The sequence below is a fragment of the Polistes dominula genome, unplaced genomic scaffold, assembly GCF_049000335.1.
Source record: "Polistes dominula isolate Pdom_NZ unplaced genomic scaffold, Pdom_raw_medaka contig_373, whole genome shotgun sequence".
NCBI classification, from domain to species: Eukaryota; Metazoa; Arthropoda; class Insecta; order Hymenoptera; family Vespidae; genus Polistes; species Polistes dominula.
This window is the reverse complement of record NW_028300899.1, coordinates 14,538-39,497: the sequence shown is the minus strand read 5'-3', so window position 1 is coordinate 39,497 and position 24,960 is coordinate 14,538. Positions and strand designations below refer to the sequence as shown.

The 24,960-nt window shown below is 37.3% G+C and overlaps 2 protein-coding genes across 11 annotated transcripts; one reads left to right on the top strand and one right to left on the bottom strand.

The window, feature by feature from the left end:
• The first annotated feature begins 264 nt into the window (after positions 1–264).
• Ef-1a-f1 (translation elongation factor eEF-1 alpha chain) lies at positions 265–4,300 on the top strand. 3 transcript variants are annotated; one of them, XM_015316546.2, is made up of 4 exons: positions 265–424; positions 1,581–2,423; positions 2,508–3,001; positions 3,119–4,300. In XM_015316546.2, exons 2-4 carry the CDS (start codon positions 1,601–1,603, stop codon positions 3,185–3,187), a joined length of 1,386 nt encoding a protein of 461 aa, XP_015172032.1. In that variant the 5' UTR covers positions 265–424; positions 1,581–1,600; the 3' UTR covers positions 3,188–4,300. The 3 variants fall into 3 exon arrangements, with proteins under 3 accessions (XP_015172032.1, XP_089034634.1, XP_015172041.1); XM_089178508.1 differs by having other exon boundaries at positions 2,508–3,047; XM_015316555.2 differs by lacking the exon at positions 265–424 and adding an exon at positions 916–1,385.
• Positions 4,301–4,439: 139 nt separating this feature from the next.
• Positions 4,440–24,070, bottom strand: cwo (transcription factor cwo). Of its 8 annotated transcripts, none has more exons than XM_089178479.1 (6): positions 15,995–16,202; positions 15,425–15,890; positions 14,779–14,908; positions 7,497–7,680; positions 7,154–7,390; positions 4,440–7,079 (listed from the first exon to the last, which is right to left on the bottom strand). In XM_089178479.1, exons 3-6 carry the CDS (start codon positions 14,869–14,871, stop codon positions 6,172–6,174), a joined length of 1,422 nt encoding a protein of 473 aa, XP_089034605.1. In that variant the 5' UTR covers positions 14,872–14,908; positions 15,425–15,890; positions 15,995–16,202; the 3' UTR covers positions 4,440–6,171. The 8 variants fall into 8 exon arrangements, with proteins under 8 accessions (XP_089034605.1, XP_015172103.2, XP_089034598.1 ...); XM_015316617.2 differs by having other exon boundaries at positions 15,748–15,890; XM_089178472.1 differs by lacking the exons at positions 15,425–15,890; positions 15,995–16,202 and adding an exon at positions 22,214–24,070.
• Between the last annotated feature and the right edge of the window lie 890 nt (positions 24,071–24,960).

The window sequence follows — 24,960 nt, the reverse complement described above, 5'->3', positions numbered from 1 at the left end:
TCCCCGCCCGTGTGCATGAACATACAAATACAAAATGTGTCTCAAGATCTTTCATTAAGAGAGATATGAAAAAAAGAAAAAAATGCATTGAAAGCTCTCTCGCGTTCAAAGAAAATCTCCATAGTTAGTTAATTCGATAGTGCGAGATGAAAAGAGAATAAGAGAAAGAGTGAAATATATATAGATACTATATAAGATAAATACGATCTGAAGCGCAAGCTCGAAGAAACTTGGCGCTTGCGCGAGCTTCGCTGCGTTTTGCAAGCCGCGCGAATAGAGGTCGTTCGTATGCTGCACCCTCTCTTCGTCGTCGTTTACCGTGTTTTCACCCGCGCAACATATCACGGAACGGACCACGAGAAGTACGCGCAAACTGCATTTCTTCTTCGCTTTTTTATTTATTTTCGCGACACTACTAGAGCCGGTGAGTAAACGCAATCCCTTACCCTCTGTTGTTTGCAAAACGCACGATCTAACGCTAAACTCTCTCTTTCTTTGCAAATCGATTTGATCTGTTTCTGTTATGTGTGATGATGATGATGATGATGATGATGATGATGCCCCTGACCAACGACGCCTTTTCCATGACATTTATTACAAAAAATGACAAAAAATTACAAAAAGATCATATATTGCGTAATTAGTCATGTAGTATAAAGATAAACTATATACAAAAGATTGTATCAAATCGATATGTATACCTAAACATGGAGAGGGTAAAAGAAAGAAGAGAGTAGAGAAAGCAAAATATGACCGGTTCTTGGTCAAAATAAACGGTAGTAGGACATATTGATTCGAGCGCCGCGTCGCGTCGCGTAGCGTCACGTCGCGTAGCGTCACGTCGCATAGCGTCGCGACCTACGAATCCGCCCTTAAGCTTCTCCCTCTCCCTCTCCCTCTCTTTTTAACATCGACAAGCAACACAACGCGGAAAATCTCTCAAACGATAGTGCATTTTCACCGCGAACAACCAAAAATATAAGAATTTTGTCATCTAGTCAAACCCTTTCTCTTTGTATTTATTATAAACAAGATTAGAATGAGGTTTCTACAAAACTTAGTCAATTTCTTTTATATGCTATTCCAATGAAAGATAACATTTTATTATCAGTTGTTGTGATAGGTTAAGGACGATCGATCGTTCTTATTTTTTCTATTAAAATACCTCTGTTTCCCTATAAACCTCATCGTTAGATTATTCCAACGCGTTGTAAAATTGTTGCGCAACATGTTGCAATGGTATAGCTTGAAAATAAGATGAATAAATACATCTATACACGGATGGATATTTGAAAAAAAAAAAAGTAGCAAGTTGTAATAACGATTTTTCGATCTTAAAAAATACCCTAAGACGCCGAAGAAGATTTAAGAAGGAAGATTATTCGGTAAGGTTTCTCTCCGTCTCAGCGAAAAAATAAATAAACGTCGAACGTTTCTTATGACGATGGTTACTACTGACAAACATGCAGCAGACAAACATGCAGCAGACAAACATGCAGAGGAAAGAGACAACAGAAGATATGAATTGAGTAAAGGCTACTTTAAACGAGCTTAATAAATTAGCTGCTTTCTGTTTTCAGGGTTTTGGTAAAGCTTCGAGATGGGCAAAGAAAAAATCCATATAAATATCGTGGTAATCGGTCACGTAGATTCAGGAAAATCTACGACCACCGGTCATTTGATTTACAAATGCGGTGGTATCGATAAGCGTACGATCGAAAAATTCGAAAAAGAGGCCCAAGAGATGGGTAAGGGCTCGTTTAAGTACGCATGGGTTTTGGACAAGCTGAAAGCCGAGCGCGAGCGAGGCATTACCATCGACATTGCCCTTTGGAAATTCGAAACGGCCAAATATTACGTGACAATCATCGATGCCCCAGGTCATCGTGATTTCATAAAAAACATGATAACCGGTACGAGTCAGGCCGATTGCGCGGTCCTTATAGTAGCCGCTGGTATCGGTGAATTCGAAGCTGGAATTTCAAAGAACGGTCAGACCCGCGAGCATGCCTTGCTCGCGTTCACTCTCGGCGTAAAACAACTGATCGTCGGCGTAAATAAAATGGACATGACCGATCCACCGTATTCGGAGAGTCGATTCGAAGAAATTAAAAAGGAGGTGTCGTCCTATATCAAGAAGATCGGTTATAATACGGCGTCGGTAGCATTCGTTCCAATTTCTGGCTGGCACGGTGACAACATGCTCGAATCGTCTCCGAAAACCCTCTGGTACAAAGGCTGGAAAGTCGAACGTAAGGACGGCAACGCCGAAGGCAAGACTCTGATCGAAGCACTCGACGCAATCTTACCGCCATCGAGACCAACAGACAAAGCACTTCGTTTGCCTCTTCAGGACGTCTACAAAATCGGTGGTATCGGCACCGTTCCCGTTGGTCGCGTCGAGACAGGCATCCTCAAACCAGGTGCGTTGGTTATCCTCCACCATCTCACCTCTTATTTTACCTTTTAGTTTGCTTTATCATGGATAAACAATCTTCTTTCAACAGGGATGTTGGTGACCTTCGCTCCGGCTGCACTTACCACCGAAGTCAAATCCGTCGAGATGCATCACGAGGCCTTGATGGAGGCATTGCCAGGCGACAACGTTGGTTTCAACGTGAAGAATATTTCGGTGAAGGAGTTGAGGCGCGGCTACGTTGCCGGGGACTCGAAAAATCAGCCACCTCGCGGCGCAGCCGACTTCACCGCTCAGGTCATCGTTCTTAATCATCCCGGACAGATCAGCAATGGTTACACGCCCGTCCTCGACTGCCATACCGCTCATATCGCCTGCAAATTTGCCGAGATAAAGCAGAAATGCGACCGCCGTACCGGTAAAATCACCGAAGAAAATCCAAAGAGTATAAAAAGCGGGGACGCAGCCATCGTGATGTTGCAGCCGACCAAGCCAATGTGCGTTGAGGCATTCCAAGAGTTCCCGCCTCTTGGCCGTTTCGCTGTTCGCGATATGCGTCAGACAGTTGCCGTGGGCGTTATTAAGGTACAACAACAACAACAACAACAACAACAATAACAACTAAGAGGAGGCACAAATAATATTTACTTTTTTTTTTCGATTGCAATCAAATTCCTTATCTTATTATATATTTCTTTGCAGAGCGTCAATTTCAAAGATACACAGGGCAAAGTTACAAAGGCCGCAGAGAAGGCCCAAAAGAAAAAGTAACCATCAAACTTCCTCGGAAGTTTCAAGTTGGCTGATTGTTCCATCGATACCACCACCGCTAGGGTATTTTATTCAAACAAGGCACAAATCGCTGCTGCTGCTGCTGCTGCTGCTGCTGCCACCGCCGCCGCCGCCGCCGCTGCTGCTCCTATGTTCGTTCCTCACTCGATTAATATCAAAAGTGAAAAGATGTTGTGCTTACCCCCATTACATTATCCAGTAGTATTGAATCCACGCATCTATCCGAACCTGCACATACAATTTACATATACCCCGCGCACCCCTCACATATGCTAGGGTTAATTGCGTTTATATAATACTTCATTATTACATCGACGATATGTGTCCATTTACTCGGTTTCCTTGGACTCTGTGTAGTAGTAGTTAGGTTTTTCAATTAATATATTGATGAAAGAACAAAAAGACAGGCGGGATGCGTCGTTATATGACGCATTACTCGACGCATTACTCGACGCATTACTCGACGCATTATTCCACGACGCCCTACGTCGTACGAGGCAGCGTGCCACTCGACTGGTTAGTCCAACAAGAACTTTGCATTACGCAAAGATAGCGTGCAACTTTGATAACCAGATGACAACTACAATACTTGATCTTTTTCTCTATTTGCCTCTTCATTTGTCTCTAACAACGTGCACCAATTGCAAAGAAAGACTTTAACCTATAAACCAAAAGCGCGTGCTGCCTCGCATTCCCATATTATTCCATTTTGTTTTATTCGTTAAGGTTGATTTGTTTGAAAAACAAATTGGTTGCCTCATGTTGCAATTCATTTGACTACTTATATAAGAATATCTATAATATATCATTGATATAGGATCATCTCTTTCGACTATCAACTTATCTCTTAATATTTCTCTCTCGTGATTCGCAACAAGAGGAAAAGCGGCAAAGTTGGATTAAAAAAGTGCGGGTCTCCTTGCCGTTATCCATCGCCGTTGGTATTACCGGTGAATTCTGCATTCCTTCACTGCTCTATTCCATTCTTCGTCATTCCCTATCTATTTCTATATTCTCATAGACGCGTTCTATAATTGTTTTGCCCCTTAGCCAGATATTATGTTGATGTAATAAAAACAAAATTTAATTGCATATCGCAAATCGTCTTTTTTCTTGTCATTTCTATAGACTGGATAACAACAATATATTGCTAATGTTATACGATAAGTATTATAATACATGGGTAAGAATACAAACTATCATTTACATATGGCATATATACATATATATATATAATCAATTTATGATAATTTATTTCGCAATAAATTCTTTGATAAAGTTACAACTAAACATAATATTTACAAATATATTTGATGCAACAAGTCGATCTTACAATGAATTCAATGTAATATAGGTCTCTCTGTCAGTCTTTAATCGCTGAGACCTGTTTCACGAAACATTTAGCAGATTAAATTATCTCGCTATCGAACGTGACATGAGTTCATTTTATGATTCAAACTCGACACGTATACGTTGTTGATGTGTAATTTAAAGTGTGTTGGCGTCTTCGTATAGGCACTTTCGGACAAACTCATTTGAACTATTTGACAGTTTTAACATATAACGTTCGAGCCTGTTGACAAATGCTGTTTGGCAAATGATCATTAATTATTAACGCGATCTATGAACGGTCGCGGCGAAAGTAAAATAATTTCTTTTAGTTTCTTCGTAGTACTTCGTTATACAAAAGAAGAAAATTACGAATTACAAAGCGCTCTTTATTTTCGCTGGATAATGTGTATATGGAAGTCGCATCTTGTTAAAAAAAAAATGAACAAAGAGGGAAAGATTAAAGATCTAAAGAAGAAGCGAACAAACAATGTGAATAATAAAGAACAAAGAATGAATGAAGAATTAATAAAAGAGCGATACAAGAAGCACTCGCCAAACAATTTAATGATCATAAACCGATCTAACATCGTGCTTGATCTTTACGATTTACGAAACTTCTTCCAAAAAGAATGAAAAAGAAGAATAGGAAGGAATAAGAGTGACAAGACGAGAGAAAAAACACACCGAAACAAAAGTGCGAGCTGAAGCTTCTCTTCGTAATATTCAAACATATTTTTTTGTCTACTTTTAATCGTTTGTTCTTTCGAACGATTGTAAATGCTAAAGCAACCCACAGCCTCGGTAATTAAACAAAATCTCCTCTATTAACAGTAATCGTTAGAATAATAACAATAGTCTTAATAATTATTATTATTATTCTCATTATTATAATTATTATTATTGTTATTATTATTGTTATTATTAATATTATTATTATTATTATTATTATTATTATTATTTTTTTATTATTATTATTATTATTATTATTATTATTATTATAGTAACAATAACAGTAACGTTAATAATAAAGAGGACTCCATTCGTCGAAACGTAGTATATATACTTATATCCGTAAAAATATAACAAATTTATTTTCACGAATAAATAAATTTGCCTTCAATATAAATATACATGATAAAATGCAATACTTTTGTGCAATACTAGAACTATGAAAAACGTTCTATCGAAATAAAGTGGAACTAAAATGATTTAATCGCAAAATGCGGAGGTATAAATGTTCTCATTATAAGATATATTATTCCTAAATATAGGAATATCACCATTAAGACGAGTAACTCTGTTCCATAAATGGAGTCCTGTCATATCGTACTTAAAAAAAAATATATATATATATATATAGTAGGTACATAATATTGCATTCAATATTGTGCCGACAACATTTGTCGTCGCGGATGCGTTCTTTTGTGTTTCATAAAAGAACATTCGATAAGAGAAAAGGTACGCTTCGCAAATATTCCGGAATGTTTATCGAATGGACAATATTTTTCGAGCGAATCGTTCGCGAATCCAGAAAAGATAGCAAAGCGATAGGTCTAATCGTACAAAGAAAAAAAGTTTTAAATTCAAATATTTCGATATTTTTCAGAACCTTCTAGATCTTTTCTAAACTTTTACGTTTGATATATCGGACTATGTTGCAAGGACCAGGGTACGGCTCCATTTACGGTGTTGCACATTGTTATCGCCGTCGCCGTTGTCGTCGCCGCCGCCGCCGCCGCCGCCGCCGCCGTCGCCGTGGTCGTCGTCGACGTCATCGACGTCGCTGTTGTCGTTGTAGTCGCCATCGTCGCCGTCGTCGTAGTCGACGTCATCGTCGTCGTCGTTGTCATCGTCGTCATGGTAGTTATCGAGATTGGACTAGCCGCTGACTGCGGCGACATCGAATGTTGTTGATTAAAATTGACGGATATGGTGACTGGATGAAGGACAGTGTCCGGTCCGTTATCCGGAATAAGTCCAAAGTGAGGACTTAGTATGGAAGCCTCGACAGTGAGAGGAACATAAAAAGCACCACCATCGTGAAGAGCAAAAATTGGCACGCCATGAGAGGAATTAGTTTGTTTTTCAGGGCTAGCACACGGAGAAGGACTCGACTTGATCCTCTCGGCGGAAAACCTCTGTTTGATCGAGCTTTTAAACTTATAATTCTGAGGACGATAGTTATTACTCGCGCTAAGAGGTGTACTGTGAGAATGGCTGCTGTGGTTACTGTCGTCGCTGACGATCGTGGGCGGTGATATGATGATGCCAGAGCTACAACAAACACCGGAACTGCCAATAGGACGCGGAGGACGATCCGAATCGCCAAAGGAACTCACGCCCGAACTCGAACCGTGATCGGAGTGAACGGTAGGCTGACATATCATCGGTATGCTCGCATGATCGTAACTCGTAACGTTTGTACTTCCGCCACCGCCACCGCCACCGCCACCGCCACCGCTACCACCGCCAACGCCAACGCCACCACCGCCGGTCGACATTGGCAGCATTTCGTGTTGCGGAAAGCCCAGCCTGTCACCTAAAATAAGACATTTATTTGAAATATAAAAAAGCAATGTAGATTTATAAATTATAGAGGATAGACATACGCACTCGTGGCCAAGATCTTCTCGCAATGTTGCTGCAAATGATTGGTCAACTGCACGCAAAGAGAATCCCTTGCGTAGAAGCCTTCGACCTCGATAAGAAAGTGCATCGTTTCGCTGAGGCACTCTTGAAATCCCAGCCTGTAGTGCTCGGCCGCGGTTGAGGCCGCAGTCGAATGAGAAATGCTGTCAACGCTGTCTTCGGGGTGTGCGTGCACAGGTGTCACGCTCGCGTGCTTCGTCTCTAAATAATAAACCAAGTAAAACCATACGTCAGTTTCTCATTTGCTCGCGAAAAAGATGACGAGAATAGGGTAGCACAACGTAGGTGGCAAATAAAGTGCAAAAACCTTGTCGAAGACCTTGCAGGTGTTTCATATGACGTATGGCCATCTCGATGATCTCGGTTTTTTCCACTCTGCCGCGACCCTTCTTCAAGTATTCCGCGGGAATCAACCTGCTGAGATCGGCGAGACAATTGTTCATGCGATCTCTTCTACGCTTCTCGATGATCCTATGCGACATTGGATCTTGCTGTAAAGACAAAACGATCACATTTATCACATTTAGTAGTTGAACACGCAAATACTATTACGTATACTATACATCTATCAAATATTTCTGAGACTAGTTGATTCGCAAGTAACAAATAAATCCTAGTCCGTCGATACTAGCTAATGTGCTATATATTATTATTTATCAGTAAATAATTGAATGGAATAGATATCTTTGGCGTGTGTCCAACCTTGGAACATTTTCGGTGGTATATCCGACGCGGGGCGCCAAAATGAATCGTTTCTTCTCGTGTCCGAATTACCCGCGAGCACGGACGCATAACAAATTTGTTTTTCCTTTTATATCAACTTTTATGTCAACTTTTATGTCAACTTTTATGTCAACTTTACCTCTTTGTTCAAGCAACGTCTTTTCCTTGGTGGTGGCGAATGTACCGACGCGTCGACGTGATTAGTCATCGGATAGTATTGCATATTTAAAATATTATCCATACTATGTGTGACCATTGTGCGTTTCCGCGATAAGATGACAGATTGAAAGAAAAAAAGAAAAAAAGAAAAAAGAAAAAAAGAAAGTCGCAGGACGCAATAATTGTATTCTTTATATCCTAACACTTAATGTAACAATAATTAACACATAATTTGATAAGTAAGCACTAATACACCACAATAACCACACTGACCACACTGACCACAATGACCACAATGTCAGGAGTAATGAAATATTTTGAAATCGTCGAGTAGCGGGGTAGTAGAGGGATAAGGGCGATAGATAAATATTATTAGCACTACGCAAATAATATGTGAAGAGTCTTATTGTTTAGTATATCAGAGAGAACCCGTCCTCCTTTACGAATGGCAGGAGAGCGACTACGTTCCATCGGCCTCGAGACTCTTGTTACTTTAGCAGTGGACGGAGATGTCGCTCGGTGATGACGAGAAACCGACGTCACGTGTTGGAAACGCCATGCACTACGCCCAACACGTGAGCCAACGAACCTATCCTTTAATCTACGCATATACCTACACAATCTGCAATATCTATGTATTTATAAATGTGCACGTACATACGTACATACGTACACACATTCATCTCTACTAGCTAAGCTAATATATGATTACCTATGTACATAAACTTGGTATGCGATCGCGAAGCGAGGAACGTACATACCAAGTACGACGACTTATGGTTAGTCAAAACTTTCGGCGCGCCCGTTCGTTCTGACCTTTTTCCGAAAGTCTTCTCACATTCATTTTGTCCCGATTTCGTAATAATTGACTAGAAATATAAAAGCCGATCGACAAAAACATCAGATACTTCAAACTTTCAACATCTAAACCGCGTTTAAGGATTTTTTCGAATAGTAATAGAAATAGATTTCTCTCCATTTTACCCTATTTTTCCTTATTCTACGTAATTTCGTACGTCCGAGAATGTATTGCATAAGTACATACATATAAATACATAGTTATATACGTATACTTTGTATAAACACCGTCAATATTTTTTCTCTATCAAAGAGAAGAGGTCATCGAAGTTTCGTTAGATAAGCGGGATGAACTGGATATAACCGAGCTTTTTTTTTTTTTTATATACTACCAGCGAGGAAAGAAGCAAAAAAAAAGATATATTTTGCGAATTGATATTTTGATGAATCTAATGAAATAACTTGAAAATGTGGCTTATAATAACCACATCATTTCCTGATAATATTTAAAATGATTTTTCGCAAATCAAGAGATTTTTTCTTACTCTCGCAAAATACGTACAAAATATACATACAAATCGCAATCGAAATAGCAATCGAAAATCTCCAAATCGAGTATCTCCAATATTCGGGGTTATTAGATTAATTTCTTGGTAAAGCATCGAATGCAGTAGATAATGAAAACGAACAGTTTCATCTATATATGATAATATAGATATATTATAGAATAGAACGACGAGTCAACGTTACGAACCGCGCTTTGACCTCAAATACTCCCCGAAAGAAAAAGACAATTCTGTTGATGCAAGAGAAAGATGAAAAAAAAAAAATTAAAAATCGGACGAGTATGGAAACTGCTTTAACGAGGTCGAGATATCACATTGCCCGGTTATAACCAGTCCAAGAAGATGTTCTCGTATTATGATCAGAGTTTATCAAGAAAGAGTAGATCTCGCTGTTTTTCAAACGATAACTAGACGTCACCGGATTTCGAACACATTTACAGAAATAACAACAGCGTAATTAAGGCGAGACGAACAAAGAGAAAAATAGAGAAAAAATGAAAGGAGCAACCAAGTGTTTTGTAAAAAGTTCGACAAGTTCGACAGATTCTCCAAGCAAGTTAGTTAGTTAGTCGAAATGAATTTCATTTGAAATTCATACTAGAAAGAGGTGAGACGACAGCTGTTATCCGCGACAGCTGGACCGGCCTCGCCGTTTAAATATATTCCAAACAACTCGATGACGCGTTAGAAGATAGAAAAAAATCGACGCAATCCTGACGCAAATGTCTGATTCACGAATGATCCAACGAAAAAATAGCCTATCGGTGACTCGTCTATTTGTAATCATCATTTGCATCGACGAAAAAGTAATAAGAGGTAACAAAGGGTTGGCAAGTATAAAACGAGATCAAAGTTTTTCGACAATATCTGTTTTTATAGAATACGTGTGTAATATCGAATTAGTTTTCATATTACGTTTGACGTTCGTAAAAGTCGTCAATGAAAAAAAGTATATATGAATCGCGTTGATAAGCCTGCTATGCAATTCATTTTAGCGACGATATTCAAGATGCACGATCCATCCCAAGAACACGCATCGGACGAGTAAACACGTGCTGTGTTGTTTACCGTTCTTGATGCAATAAGTGGGAATATATTATTTTCGTCGAATGACAAAACGACCACGACACGGAGCAAAAAGTATATAGCAAGGATATATATATATATATATATATGACAAGAGCGACTATAAAAAGTACTCGAGAAACAGTCTACCTTTTAAATACGAACACATGCATTATACATGCATATTCTATTTATTATAAGAACCAAGAAAAGAATAACACTCGATCGAGAAAATTATTTTATTAAATAGAAACTAAAGACAAAATAATTTAACATATTATCGATATATATCATAGAATATAAATAAGCCAAAAACTTAAGAAAATGAAATAAGAAAAAATGTAAAATCTGACTAAAGACGATTCGATCCGACCAAAGAAGAGAGAGACCGTTTTCGAAGATACTAATATAGCACTGCGCGAAGTCCAAATTGATATCCAGTAGCTCTTTTATTTGTTGAAAACTGGAAATAATCGTGAGTCGTCGAATCAAGCTCTCGTGACGCGTCGGCTTGTGCCAATAAATCTCGATTCGTGGCACGTGACGCAAGAAAATGAGATCCCCCTTGTAGACTCTGATAAGAAGAATTTAAAAATCTTAAATAAAGAGTCAGAGAGCGAGAGAGAGAGAGAGAGAAAGAAAGAGAAAGAGAGAGGGGGAATTGATAAAGCGTGGAAATTGATAAATGTGAACGCGCGTTTGTGTGTGTGTGTGTGTGTGTGTGTGTGTGTGTGTGTTTCTACACTTGTCTCTTAATAAAATTCGTGCCATCTGACCTGTCAACTTTTCTTCTGCTTAAATCCAGCTCGTTCAATCCAGTTCTCTATGTTTACAATAACAAGAGGATTAGATTTTCTAATAAGACATTCATGAAAAACAATCGTAATTGAGTGTGTTATCGTCATTAATTAATATTTAGGTAGGTCAAAACGATGGAATATTGTATTAGACGATAGTTATATGTATATTAGAAGAACTTTAGTTCTTATTTTTTTAATATTTATCGTATTTCTCATAACAGTCATTTATCGACGAGAATTGTTCGCATTTATCGTTGTACACGAAATAAAATTGAAACAAAGAAAAAACGATAGCACGCGGGAAATACCAAATAACTGTTAGCTGCGATTTAATCTTATTTTTGTGATCTCTCCATTTATCTCTCGCTAATCAATTCAATTTATCCTTTAAAATTGTTCATCCTCCTTTTTATTGGAAAACAAAAGAATATTGGTTAATTCCAATATTCAAAGAACAATTCTTCAACAAGAGATGATTTAATCCTGACAATAAAGTTGATCAAAATGACTGTTAAATTTAATAAAAAAAGATGGCTAACCAATAAATGGTAATTCAAAAGAGAAAGAAAAGGCTTTCCGATCACGTCAGCTGTAAACATTGGTAGATTTCAAGGAATGATAGAAAATACAGGCAGGCAGGCAGGCAGGCAGGCAAGCAAAAGCGAGCAAGCAAGCAACGACGACGACGACGACGACGACGACGACGACGACGACAACGACAAAAATGTCGAACGACTTTCGAAATTGTTCGGATAGCGAGGTCTTACTAAAAGAGTCGAAGGAAAGAAACGGACACTCGTGACACGAATTATCTTGAAACACGTCCACGTGTCACGATACGCGCCGAAAAAGATAGACAAATCGAACGAAGATGGTGACCATGAAAAATCTGACCATCGTCGATCTATATTATTCCTTCGCGTTTCAATTTTATTCATTCTCGAGAAGGATCAATTGATGCTAATTGTACATTCATTAAATTATTTTTTCTAACCATTATAAAATTTTAAGGAAAAATGTCTACCTTCAAATCTGTCATAAAATCGTTTTTATTTGAACAATAAGAACTAAAAAATAAATAAAAAGTTATTTTGTCGTGCTTACGCACGTGTGTACAAAAAGTGTCTATTTTATATTGAACCTTGCCTCTCAATTGACACAGCAGATCTAGTAGAAGAGTGACCACATAACGTGATCCTGAGTCACAGCCATGACCGAGAAAGCAACCAGGTATTCCCACCGTCGATTAATCGATCCGGCACAGAATTGCTTTCGTGTCACGAAACACGCCTGCTGCTTTACCTGGCACTTAACTCGTACTTATAACTCGCACGTACCACCTTGACCAATCTAGTTTAGAAATACCTCCTAGTGGGAGTAAATTCTATGGGTATTTTTCATTTAATTTCATCGACTGCCAAACTTTATAGTTACAGGCTGTTTTATAGACATATTGTACATATGTATATACACACATATTTCTTCTTTTTTTTCTAGGGAAATAATAAATGCAATAAATGCGTGCAATTAGAAAACACCTCTATTAGAAACAGTCCAATCAAGTTTGCGTCATCGAAAGGAGAACAACTGGAAAGGATTCGCTATATCCGCGTGTAATATTGTTGCTTATAGGTGGTTGTATTGGACGATCAATCAGCGAAGGATTAAGCGGTTCATTACGCAACATCCAATCGCCGAGTATTACGCAAGTGGTAGATAAAACCTAGGTTTCCTCTTCGTTTTATTTCGATAAGACGGCTCGCCGACAATTGTTATTGCCACTTGTTTTCCTTCCACATAATTATATATAGAGTAGACTACTGATATTTGGAATACCAAATATATAAAAATAGAGGGCTATAGAGGGCTATAGAGGGCTATTTCATTCAATGTCATCTTTTTATAATTTCGTATAAAAGAGTAAACACACAAGAGAAAGTTATATGAAAGAAAAGAAAATGAGTACGACACCGAGTTTGGAGATTAAACGAATCATAAATCTTTCTTCATACAAGTCGGTGATAATTGTTTAAACGAAATCAAAATGTAATATTATCGTCAGCGGATATCTTTAACCAATAATCGATCCATCAATTTCTCTCCAATTGAGATTAGAAAATTGAATACTCTTATTCGCGCGAGTAGTGTTTGTTTTATTAACGATTATCATTTTCTCTTTATCTATCATTAATCGAACAATTCATATAATTATCTACCATGTTTGCAGCATCTCTCAAATACGGCACGTCACGTTCTTGAGGTACTTTGAAACGATTTGTACTGAAAGACAGAAATTGCAACATAGAGGAAAAGAACGATGAAGAAATAGTGATCGATCGGTATCTCGAAGAAAAGATAAACTCCATCTTTTTGAGAATTTGAATATTACAGTTGAATATAGAACTTTTCTCCAAAATCGAAATTAAGAGCAAGGTAGGAAATACTAGCCTATATTTCAATATAAAAAAGGAAAGAAACATTTGCTTCGAGTATCCAAGTAGTAGTATGTTGTACTTTGAGCGAGTGATTGTGTACTTTGAACGCAACGCGGCGACGCGACGCGACTCGCGCAGCTGCACGTGATCGAGCAAACGAGTGAGCAACAAATAAAACAGCTCTGCATACAGCATATGTAAATACATATGTACATATATGTTTATGATATTTTACCTCGCCGCATGAACTACACTTGGCTTATCGCTTTATGCTCTAATCGAGTAGATATGTATGTTGATTTCTACCAAATTCTATTTATAAATTCGATCATCTTTTCATCAAATTTCATTTTATTGAAATATCGAATGAAAGAAATGTAAAGTAGGAGGTATATGCATGTGTTAATATTTGTTTAAATGCTTTAAGATATCAAAAAATAATGAAAAGTCGCTTGAAGTTTTAATCGTTGTTTAATCGTTGTTTAATCGTTATTCATTTGTCAACGGTTTGGTCTCATACACAAAGCTTTACAATTGTATGTATTGTACGCTGCTAACAACAATAGTTGCATGAGAGATGACTGATAAAAGTCATTTTTAATTAAATAGTCGCAAGAAGACTTTAAAAAGCTGTTTATGTTACAATTGCTGTTTAATTTAAAAAACGGCAACCTATTATCAGGTGAAAAGCTCTAACATAAGAGAGAAAAAGAGGGGAAGAGTAGCGTTCCAAGAAATATCGCGTTCCTGTGTCGCGCGATTGATAAACAAACGTGGAACGGCACGTGTTACGAGAAAACAATTTTTCCACAACGCGTCACAGTCATGCGGCGGCCCATATTTCTCCGGGAATTTTAACTTATAAATACATATGTATGTATATGTATCCTCGATTAGCTCGTCAAAATATCGACATGTATCATAAGCATGGGTAATTGGTTGGTTGTGTCGTTGGTACACTAACTGCATTACACTAAATACATAAATAATTTAACATACAAAAATAAAATGCAAATGCTTATTTTTGAAGATTAAAGACTTACTCTGGAAACCTTCTTCTTAGTGTAAACTTCATCGTCCTCCGAGGCAGTGGCGAAATTCAAGTTTCCTTCGCAGTATCCTGTTCCTAAGCCCATTCTATAAATTTCATCCTTGCAGGATCTTCCATCCAAACTGAAAAATATAATTAATATCTATGTGTACATAAATAGCGGTTAACGTAGGTAACATATTCATGTCTCTAAGGATTTTCGCAAGAATTTTAAATTTATGAAATCATTCACTTTCATATATGTACATAAAGAAATACGTAATTGAAGAGAAATATGGTGTTGTTTATAGCTCTGGCTTTGGAAGAATAAAACGAAAGAGAATTAATGACAATTTACTTAATATACGTAATACTTGAAATAGCTCGAAAGAGATACTACCTAGAGTAAGAAAGTTATACCTAGCGGCACGCTTATATTCCATTATAGATTTTCTTTTCTATAAGAAGAAGCATATGGAAAAAGTTAAGATGATCTGATTATTTCGTATGCGCCAGCTAGACAGCAAAAACACGAACGACATTGTCGTTGCTTATGAAATTTACAGGAGATGCATATTTATATCTAAGTCCAAGTCAATGCATACCTATTGCATATCGAACATATTTTTTCTTTTAACAGACATCAAATTTCACTCTACCTCTCTTGGAATGAAATCAATTTCACTTCGTATTTAGGCCGAGCTCGTTTTCGCTTATCGACCTACATCACAGTCACGAAAGAAACGAATTATCAATCGCAACGGAAAACAAACCTTGACGTTTGATGATGACGCAAAAGTCAGTAAAAAGAGAAATTCATTGTAATGAAAGAAAATTTTGTCGAGTAAGTAAGCCGTGCTTTTTAGTGAGCACATAATGCGCAGCACTGTTACATGCAAATAATGTACATGCACGCACGCACACACGCACGCACGCACGCACGCACGCATTCACCACCTATTTTATCGGTGTAAGAAATTACTTAACGTAAGGAGGCCGAACTGGTTATGTCTAAGAAAACTATGCCTCGTGTTCTCGCACGTGGTTGACATTTTCTTGCATGTGACTCTCTCACAGATCGTTCTCCCCTTGGCTTGGCTTCTTTTCCCTTTCCATCCATTTCATCTTCCAATGTACGGTATATATAATAGAAAAGATGCGATGCGCAAGATAGATACATCTATCTTGAAAAATACGTCAAGAAAAAACGAGAAAGAAATTGTTTTTACCTTGTTAGAAGATTCATCGGATTCAAAGATTTTTTTAGGAGAACCAAATTTCAATGATCACAAAAATAACCGCAAACTTTGCTCGGACATGTCACTTCGCAATTAACATTTACCAATTGCTCTATGTAAGTATTATACATACACATTAATTTACCTATTAAGGTAATGCTAATACACGCTGTTGTCTTTTGAATGTTACAATCTTCTAACATTCATAAAAGTAAGAGAAGAAGAGAAGAAAAGAAGAAAAAGAAAACATGTTATTTTGTACCGATTCGAGATTTGTTCTGAAAAGATCATGACATAATGGCGTTTGCGATTGAAGACGTCCTTCAACGACCTTTACGTCGACATCGCGGAACCCGTGGTTGGTTGGTTGGTTGGTTGGTTGGTTGCTTGCTTGTACGTGCGTGCGTGCGTACGTGCATTCACTTTCACGTATTATATCTCTACGTATGTATAGCACTTACAAGACCCCCACTCGCTCGGAGGGGACCACCAGTCGATTAAGAACGGAGAGAGAAGGAAGGAAAAAAATAGCAAGACAGGGATATCGCGCACGTGCGGAGGTAAATGGAGATTTGTACATGCGTATACTTACTTATCTCCATGAAAATTGCGCTCGCGCGAGTTCTAACGTATAAAAATATTACGTTATTATTAGTAAAGGAGTACGTGGTAGCCAAGCTTTTTTTTAGAACTCTGTATCGGATGATACGTGCTCCTCGTTCGTGAAATAGTGCAGGCTGTATTAGTAGTAGAGCGCACAGTTGATAATCGATATTATACACAAACGCGTGTTGGATGTCGCATCTAGAGCGAAGGCTACAGTTCGAACCTTTATTTCAACAATTCTTTATATCCTTCTAAGCTATTTTTCTTTCTTTCGTCCTTGAGCAAAGGTATAGACTTACGATTTTAAATCAATTTATAGGTTGAGGAGACAAAAAAAGATATCAAATGAAAAATTGGACACAGCAACGGAGAAAATTCTATACAATACGTATACTTTGCGAGATATGTATGTATGTATGTATGTATTATAGATACATAAATTACCTCTATGCACCTATGCATGCCCAGGCTTATCTTTTCTTTTTTCACTTTCATCGTTCAAGCTTAGGACGCACGTGCGGAACAGTTTCATCTATATAATACACTATCAGCGTACGGGAGCAACATTTTATTGTAAGATTTTCTATCGTTATAACCTACGCAACGATAAAATAATATATTATATGTATGTATTATTCGCTAAATCGATTACAATTGACACGTTATATCTGTTCAGTAGCGATTTCCATTATTATTTTGATACACGAGTGCACGAGTATTTGACGATATATTTTTTCGTACAACTAAATTTCTCAAACTCGAAAAAGAAAACGTTCGATTCCGAATTTTTATCGTGCCATATCATACAACTATTAACACGTTGCCGCAAATGACGGCTATAACCGTCCGATCTTCGTATTTCTAAGCACGATCGTCAAATAAAAGTGTGCTGGCAACGTGTTAACAAAAAAACATCTCGATTTTGTCCTTTATTTGATAAAACTATTTTCACTCTATTTCATTTAATATTCGCATTCAACAAAGTTAAAAATCGAGTATATTTCATCTCCGAGTTTGCTCGCGCACGTGTCGCGATTTATTTAGTTACGTAAAAACGGCACCAAAAGTTCTCGCAAAGCCTCCATGTTTATTTGCCGATGACGCGAGGGCGCCGTTGCGAAAGGTCAAGGATGCGCCGTAGAATAATAATATACCACGTTAGTTATAATTAAAATGAAGCACCGCTCACATAAGCTACCAGAGATGGGTTAAAATAGAAATTTCAACAAAGTGTGCGCATCACGTGAACCTTGCGTGTCGGTTCTCACCGAATCGTTGCATATCGGTCATCGATACTCTATATACGCGCACGATACTATAATTATTCCCGAGAGCATAATGTATTTTAAATAGAAATGCTTCGAGCTATCGTTCTTATAGGTTTATTCTTTCGTCCAACGAACTCAATAGCCTTGAATTACATGTAACCCCAATAAATATGAAATCTTTCCTTCTTGAAATAGAAAAATTGATTCGAAGTCAATGCGTCTATCGATATTCGGCCCAATACAAGCATATCTCATAGAGAGCTTACGTCGTATAGACGTCGTACACACGTCGTACATACGTCGTCGTATGCATGCGATCGGCGGACAGGCAGGCAGGCAAGCAAGCAAGCAAGCAAGCAAACACGTCGCGTCGTCGTCTCCCTTCCGTTCGCATGATACCGAGTTGCTAGCTATGTAAAAATACTAACCTACATAGATCGCTCGAGTGTCAGCATAGCGCGTGTCGGACAACGTGACTCTCTCTTGCTGAAGCGCGTTGCTTCGTGGCAGCTCGTTCTCCCCACTCACCGTTCAAACAACTATGATTCGCACGTTTCCTCGACGTTTCGCGTCTTTCCTTTTCCACCTGCGGGATACTAAAGCTAGCCTAATGCTTCATTTTCATTCTCTTGAACTCTTACGAGTCGCCAAATTGAAGAAATCGTCTTGCAATTGAAAATACGTCGATAATAGAAGAGAGAAGAAAAGAAAAAGAAAAAGAAAAAGAAAAAGAAAAAGAAGAAATCCTCATAATCATATCTCAAGATTTTAGAGAAATAAAACTTTATCATGCTATCTCCTTATACCACCGAAATAATTCGATTTCGATAATAACTTCTAATAACGTTTCGCGTCACTTTTATCATATGCATAAATGTCTTTCTGCGTTACGTGCGTATCGCTTATACATTTATCGGTCCTCTGTTTATAATAATCAGGAGCAAGCATCATCATTCTCGTTTATCTAACGCACCGGTTCCGAAAAAGACGCAAACCACGACTACTTTTTATTTTCTTTTATTTTACCACGTAAACACTTTCATCCAATCAAATTAATGGCAGTATGAACAAGAAAAGTCATTCGCGCATATTGAGAACGTCTGCACGTTAAACATTCTAGGAACAGTTGGCCGGCACGATTAAATTCGGTAATGTTCGACCCAGATTTCGAACATTTGTGCGATTAGAACCATGACTCGATCTCACTAAAAACTGAAACGTAATGTTTCTTTCAAACTTATCAAATTTCGTCTAGTTCTTTTTTTTTTCTCAAAGAAAAGAAAACTCATTAATTATGTCTGGTCAAAGCTTGGGCCTATGTTTGGCATATTCGTTCGTTCGGCTGTAAAATGAATCACATCCTCGCAATCACATTCGTTTGCATCCTCGAACGAATAGTTTAGTACTATTTTCGCGCGTGCAATTAAAACAATGAGCTCTCATAGAGCGAACACCCGCGCACGGCAAGCACGCGCGACTACACGTGCGCTTTCAAGGTAACTCTCACTTTCCTTCTCTCTCGCACACAAATACATACACATGCACGCATGCACGCACGCTTCTCGTCAGTTTTTTTCATTATTTCGTAGAACAAAAGAAACCATCTAGAGATCGTTTTTTTTTGGCGATGTGAAAAAAATCACTATAAAAATCTAATCGAAAAATGAGAAAAATGGAAAAAAAATTAATAAGAAAAAAAAAAAAATAATAAATAAATAAACCAGCACAAATATGTACCATGACGACTCTTTATCGCGACACGTATGATTTTATCATCGAAATATTTTTGAATAAGAATGTACATCACTTGTGTATTTAATACTATATTAAGGAAAAAGAATATGAATGAATTATTCCAATCGGAAATAAATGAAAGAAAAGTGGGATAAGAAAGTAACTTATATGTTGAGATATTTCGCGGTAAAAGACTCGTAGAAGCTTTTACTCTCTCGAGCGCATTGCACTCATTGCCTACCTTCGCGTTCCCATTCCTTAACGGTAGTAAAGTACTCGGAGCCTTCATAAATTCCCGTGGCGTCAGAGCACAAGCAGCGTACAATCAGTAGTAGTCAAAGACAAATATAAGGAGTAACCAGTGAACGATCCTTTCCATCATTTTCTTCTTACAAGTAATAGAACGGGAATCCCAATTGTACATAGATATTAGGAGTATTAGAAGAGTATTAGAGAGAGTAAAGAAAAAAGAAAGAAGTACTAACTAACTTTACTATAAAAGAAAATTCTTGTATATAAGTATAAGTAGATATTATTGTGTTTTCTCTATATCTAATTTCGACGACGGGAGATAACGCAAAAGCAAACAAGCGACGGAAAGAGATTTCGAGATTAAATCAAGCTCGCGACGGGAAAAGATAACTAACGTTCGAGTAAATAGGTGAGGCGAGAAGCAATCGATAATCCAAAGGTTGTTGCCATTGCTCCTGCCCGTGTATGCGAATTCCCACGCATAAACGAGTGCGACGGACAGTACGTGCTTACTTGACCGAGGATGGAGAAACGAAAACGTGGCTTGGAAACGAGCGCGTTTTACTTTTCCACATGTTAACCACCATATATGTACATACATGTTACAGATACGCTTATATTCGAGATGCTACACCGAATAGTGGCAATCCTGCACCTACGATAATATTACGAAATTATTGACATCCAAATTTAACGATAGAATTTCGCCTCAACTGTTTTACCTCTTAAAAAAAGACAAAAAAGACACAAAAAACAAAAAAACCAAAAACGGCAAAGAAAAAATAAAAGATTACAAATATATTCTATTTATCTATCATACACGAAGTCCAGTAATAATGTTTTAGTCGTTTTCCATGACGCAGGTACTGATCCCGCTTGCGTCAGTGCGAGACTTCTCTTCCGTTCGACTGCACGCCCCGTTTCGCGATTCACTTTCGAAGCGACGATTTTGAAAGCGAGACCGATTATTCGTCGCTCTAGATCGTTAATTTATTAGTGAGAATAAATAATCAAGAGATAATGAAAATAAAAAGTTAAGACATAAGTTTATCGTCCTCTTCTTCTTTTTATTTATTTTCTTCTTGCACCCTTTAAACGAATTTCTCATTTCTATTATCTTTTTAATCCCTAATGGGTATTTTCAAGTAGCTTGCTATGTCATTTAACAATTATACCGACGCGTCTGCAAACGTCACATTTTAGTGAATTTTCTTTCTTCTTCATGATGATCTTCGATCATGATCATTAAAAAACCAAAAGTTATATGGAATAAATATATAAAATCTATAGAAATTAGAAATAGAATTATTCAACGGCGTACAGACGAATTAAGAAAAGTGGAAAAATGGAAAAATAAAAAAATAGCAAATTAGAAAAGTCATCGATGTCGAGCTGTCGATCAGTGCTTTAAGAAACGCTTGAACGTTTGCTTATACGTTTGAATCTAATTTGGTCGAGTGAGCGAGCGAGCGAGCGACCGAGCCAAAAAGTACGACGCGTACTATGTGACGTTGTGGCGCTCGATCAACATAAGAGAATAAAAGAGATGTTCTTGCGATTATTTATCTTATCTACAGCACACTAGCAACACGGCCATGAATTTTTGCGGTAGACACTTTCGAAAAGACACATAAAACAGCGATATCTACGAAAGTATTTGATTATCAGTATACGAGGCGATGTAAGAAAGTCGAAATCGAAGCACCTGAGTATTTTACGCGATAACGGTCGCCTTACTTGTTCATGTTTAATTATTTTTAGAAGCATTTCCATTACGAGAAAAACTGATATCGTTGACCTATCATACATACATACAACTATGAACATTATTTTCTTTTAATTTTATTTCCTATCTTTCTGTCTGATTGTGCACTCATAATCGATTTGCGCACTATAAAATTCTATTCCATACTTATATATATATATATATATATATATATGTATCTCTACGTAAAATCGTAATCGACAAACATATTTGACATTTAACGCAGCTCATTACATAATTAGAAAAAATGACAAGTTAAAAGAAGGATTATATTATTTCAAATTATGAAAGTAAACCATAGAAATATTTTTCATACGATTGGCGATTTTGTTTAGCGATGATTGAACTTAATAAAAAAGAACGAGAAAAAGAAAAATTTTTTTAATGCAACGATGAAACGTTTTCTTGAGGCAACGAAAGTTCTTCGATTCTTTTTACATTGTGAAACGACAAATGCCTTATCTGTTGACATAAAAGCACGCGCTTCGTGATATGATTGATCGACTAAAAGTTAACAGCCTTAAGCTTATACTTATTACTTTTTATTTATAGTATTAGCGTTTCAAAAAGCATTTTATGTCTTACCTCTCATATTTGACTTGCATAGAATGAGTGGAATTGTCTTCCCAATAATTCTGCGTCTCCATCATCTTGAAGCATAGAACGAGGTTACGTCAGAGTGTCTTTCAAAAATTAGTGAAATCGCTCTTTCAAACTCGGTTGGAATAAAATGATGGAAGAAAAATCCTTTGACACCCTTTGTACCTTGATGATACTTGAAAAAGTTGAAGAACGTGACAAACAAGTCTTCTTGAAAGTTGAAAAATGTTAGTGGTATCTTTGCTCGATTAGCACGACAACTAGGATTAGAAAAAGGATAAAAAAAAAAAAAGAAAAGAGAACAGAAGGCAAGCCCATTGACGAAAATAGTTCCTCGAAAATAGGAGGAGGTCCTCTTTTCGTAAAGAAGGGCCTAATGATAGTTCTTCTTTCGTCTCTGTTCTTGATTGATCGCACGCACGCACTCGTAAAGCGACTAAGTTAGACTCGCCTCCGGAAAATCACTGACACATTCAATGCAAACCGTCGTGGGTCGGCCACGACGTTCTTTCGCGACTTTCCACGTCCAGTTTCGCGGCAAAGTTTGTACTAGCGCCCTTTCTCTCTCCGAGTTTCGTTAACTAGTGCGCGCGCAGCAGAGATCATTGGGGCGCGCGTTTGAAAGCAAGACACTGTAGACACTTTAAATAACTTCAAAAATCGTTAGCTCGCGTGCAGGATGGAAAATGAAATAACGGCAAAAACGTTAGAGTTCTCTGCCGTGACAGTCACCGTTGCGACTCACCGCGAGTGTAAACTCACCGATAAGGCCGTTGACTCGTTCGACCGAGAAATTCCACGCGCGATACGCGTTCCTTATAGAGTGACTGAGACAGAGAAGATGAGAAAACGGAGTAAGAGTAGGGATATTACAGGGCCGTATAGCAAGTTTTCCAAATGAAGAAACCTCATATTTGAATATGAATATTAAACAAAATTCTGGTCAGGTTAATCCCGAGAGGCATTAACAAAGCATGACATATAACACGATAATCTACGCAATAGTCCACCCAGTATTAATAAATCATAGGCATTATCGAATAGCGATGATTTGATCTTACATGTTAGGGAATAAGAGAGTAAAAAAGAGTAAGAAAGAAAGAAATGGTTAAAAAAAATTATGATTTTCTGGGTGAAAGCCTCCTCTTTCAAAAGACTATAAGTAAAGTTGACGAAGGAGGGTAAAGCGAAAACTCGAGACGCTACTGACCACTACAAGGAGACAAGCTCATGTAAAGTGCAGTATATTGAGAGAGAGAGAGAGAGAGAGAGTAAGTAAGAACGTGGCGAGGAGGGTGGAGCAGTTGCCACGCTATGCGACACGTGCGTTTGACGTCACGAGGCCAGTCACGCGAGCTCCGTGTGCTCCTGGTCACGTGTTCTGTCACGCGCTCAACCTCTCTTCATCCTCTCACTCACTCACTCTCTCTCGCACTCCATTACACCACATCATTACTTCATAATACGTGGATGCATGTGCGCCTTTCGAAGAGAGCATCAACGCGTTACGTATCCTCACTTTTAATCCTTTTTTTACCTTAAACGTTCCTTAAACATCTTTTCTCTTCTCTACTTATATATTATCATTTCTAATAACGATTATTCGCTATATTAAAGATACGTCGATAGAAAAGAAATGCTAAAAATTTATTTAAATAATTAAAACTAGTAACTCGTAGTAAATGCAATGGCTCCAAAACACTCCTACTTTGCAACAAGCATTGTAGTCTGACGATGGAAGACGATACTCGATTTGCCATTGAAAAAAGATCCATCGAAGATCCACCCAAAATCCATCGAAGAATTCATCCAACATTTTTGAAAGAAAAAGAATCCATGGTTATATCTGTAAAATAAAATAGAACAAAACGATAAGTTATCTAGAATATTATCCAAAATCATATAAAATAAAATCGAATCAAATGTAAATAAAAATGAATACGTAGACAATAAAATTAATATGTAGTTTCTTCTTTATTTTATTTCCTGTTTGAATACGCTATCGATCTTAGTGAAAGGAAACTCCACTCGGAGATTAGGAGGAAACGATATTCCGTTGATTAAAAGAAAAACGAAGTTCCTTTATGCATGATTTCACTGCGATCTTTATCAAAAACAAAAGCTGTACCCATCGATTCACTATAGGTGATTGATAAATTGATTCATTCCACAGGTGAGGTAAATAATTTGGCTAGAAGTGTCTACTCACTATTATCAAGATTGATAAGAAGAATACAACAATACTGCAACTATGAAAGATTTTTAAATGAACTGTTCTTATTATACTTACATTGGGAAGAAATCATATGCAGTTATGTTCTATCAAAAGAATACCAGAGAATGACCAGAAGAAATGTATCCTAGTTATCACAAATTAAGAAAACAAATGGCAAATACATTATATTAGGAAATTCTATTTATGTCAAAATCTTTTATTAAGTTTTGTACACAGTAATAAAAGATATAGTTTTTTCATTGATTGACAAGAAAAATTTACGTATTTATATAAATTATTATCTTCTTTGCAAGGAATTCCGTGTGAATTATTATGCGAATAGAATGCAGCTGCTCTGATTAAAAATAATGTAGACAATAATATGTTAAGAGGCAAATATAATAATTTAGTTAAAAGAAGAAGTAAATTTTTTAATACTTTTAAAATAAACTTACTTTTATTATATAAAAATTGATTTAGGTTGCAATTATTTTAAATCAATTAATCAACATATTTT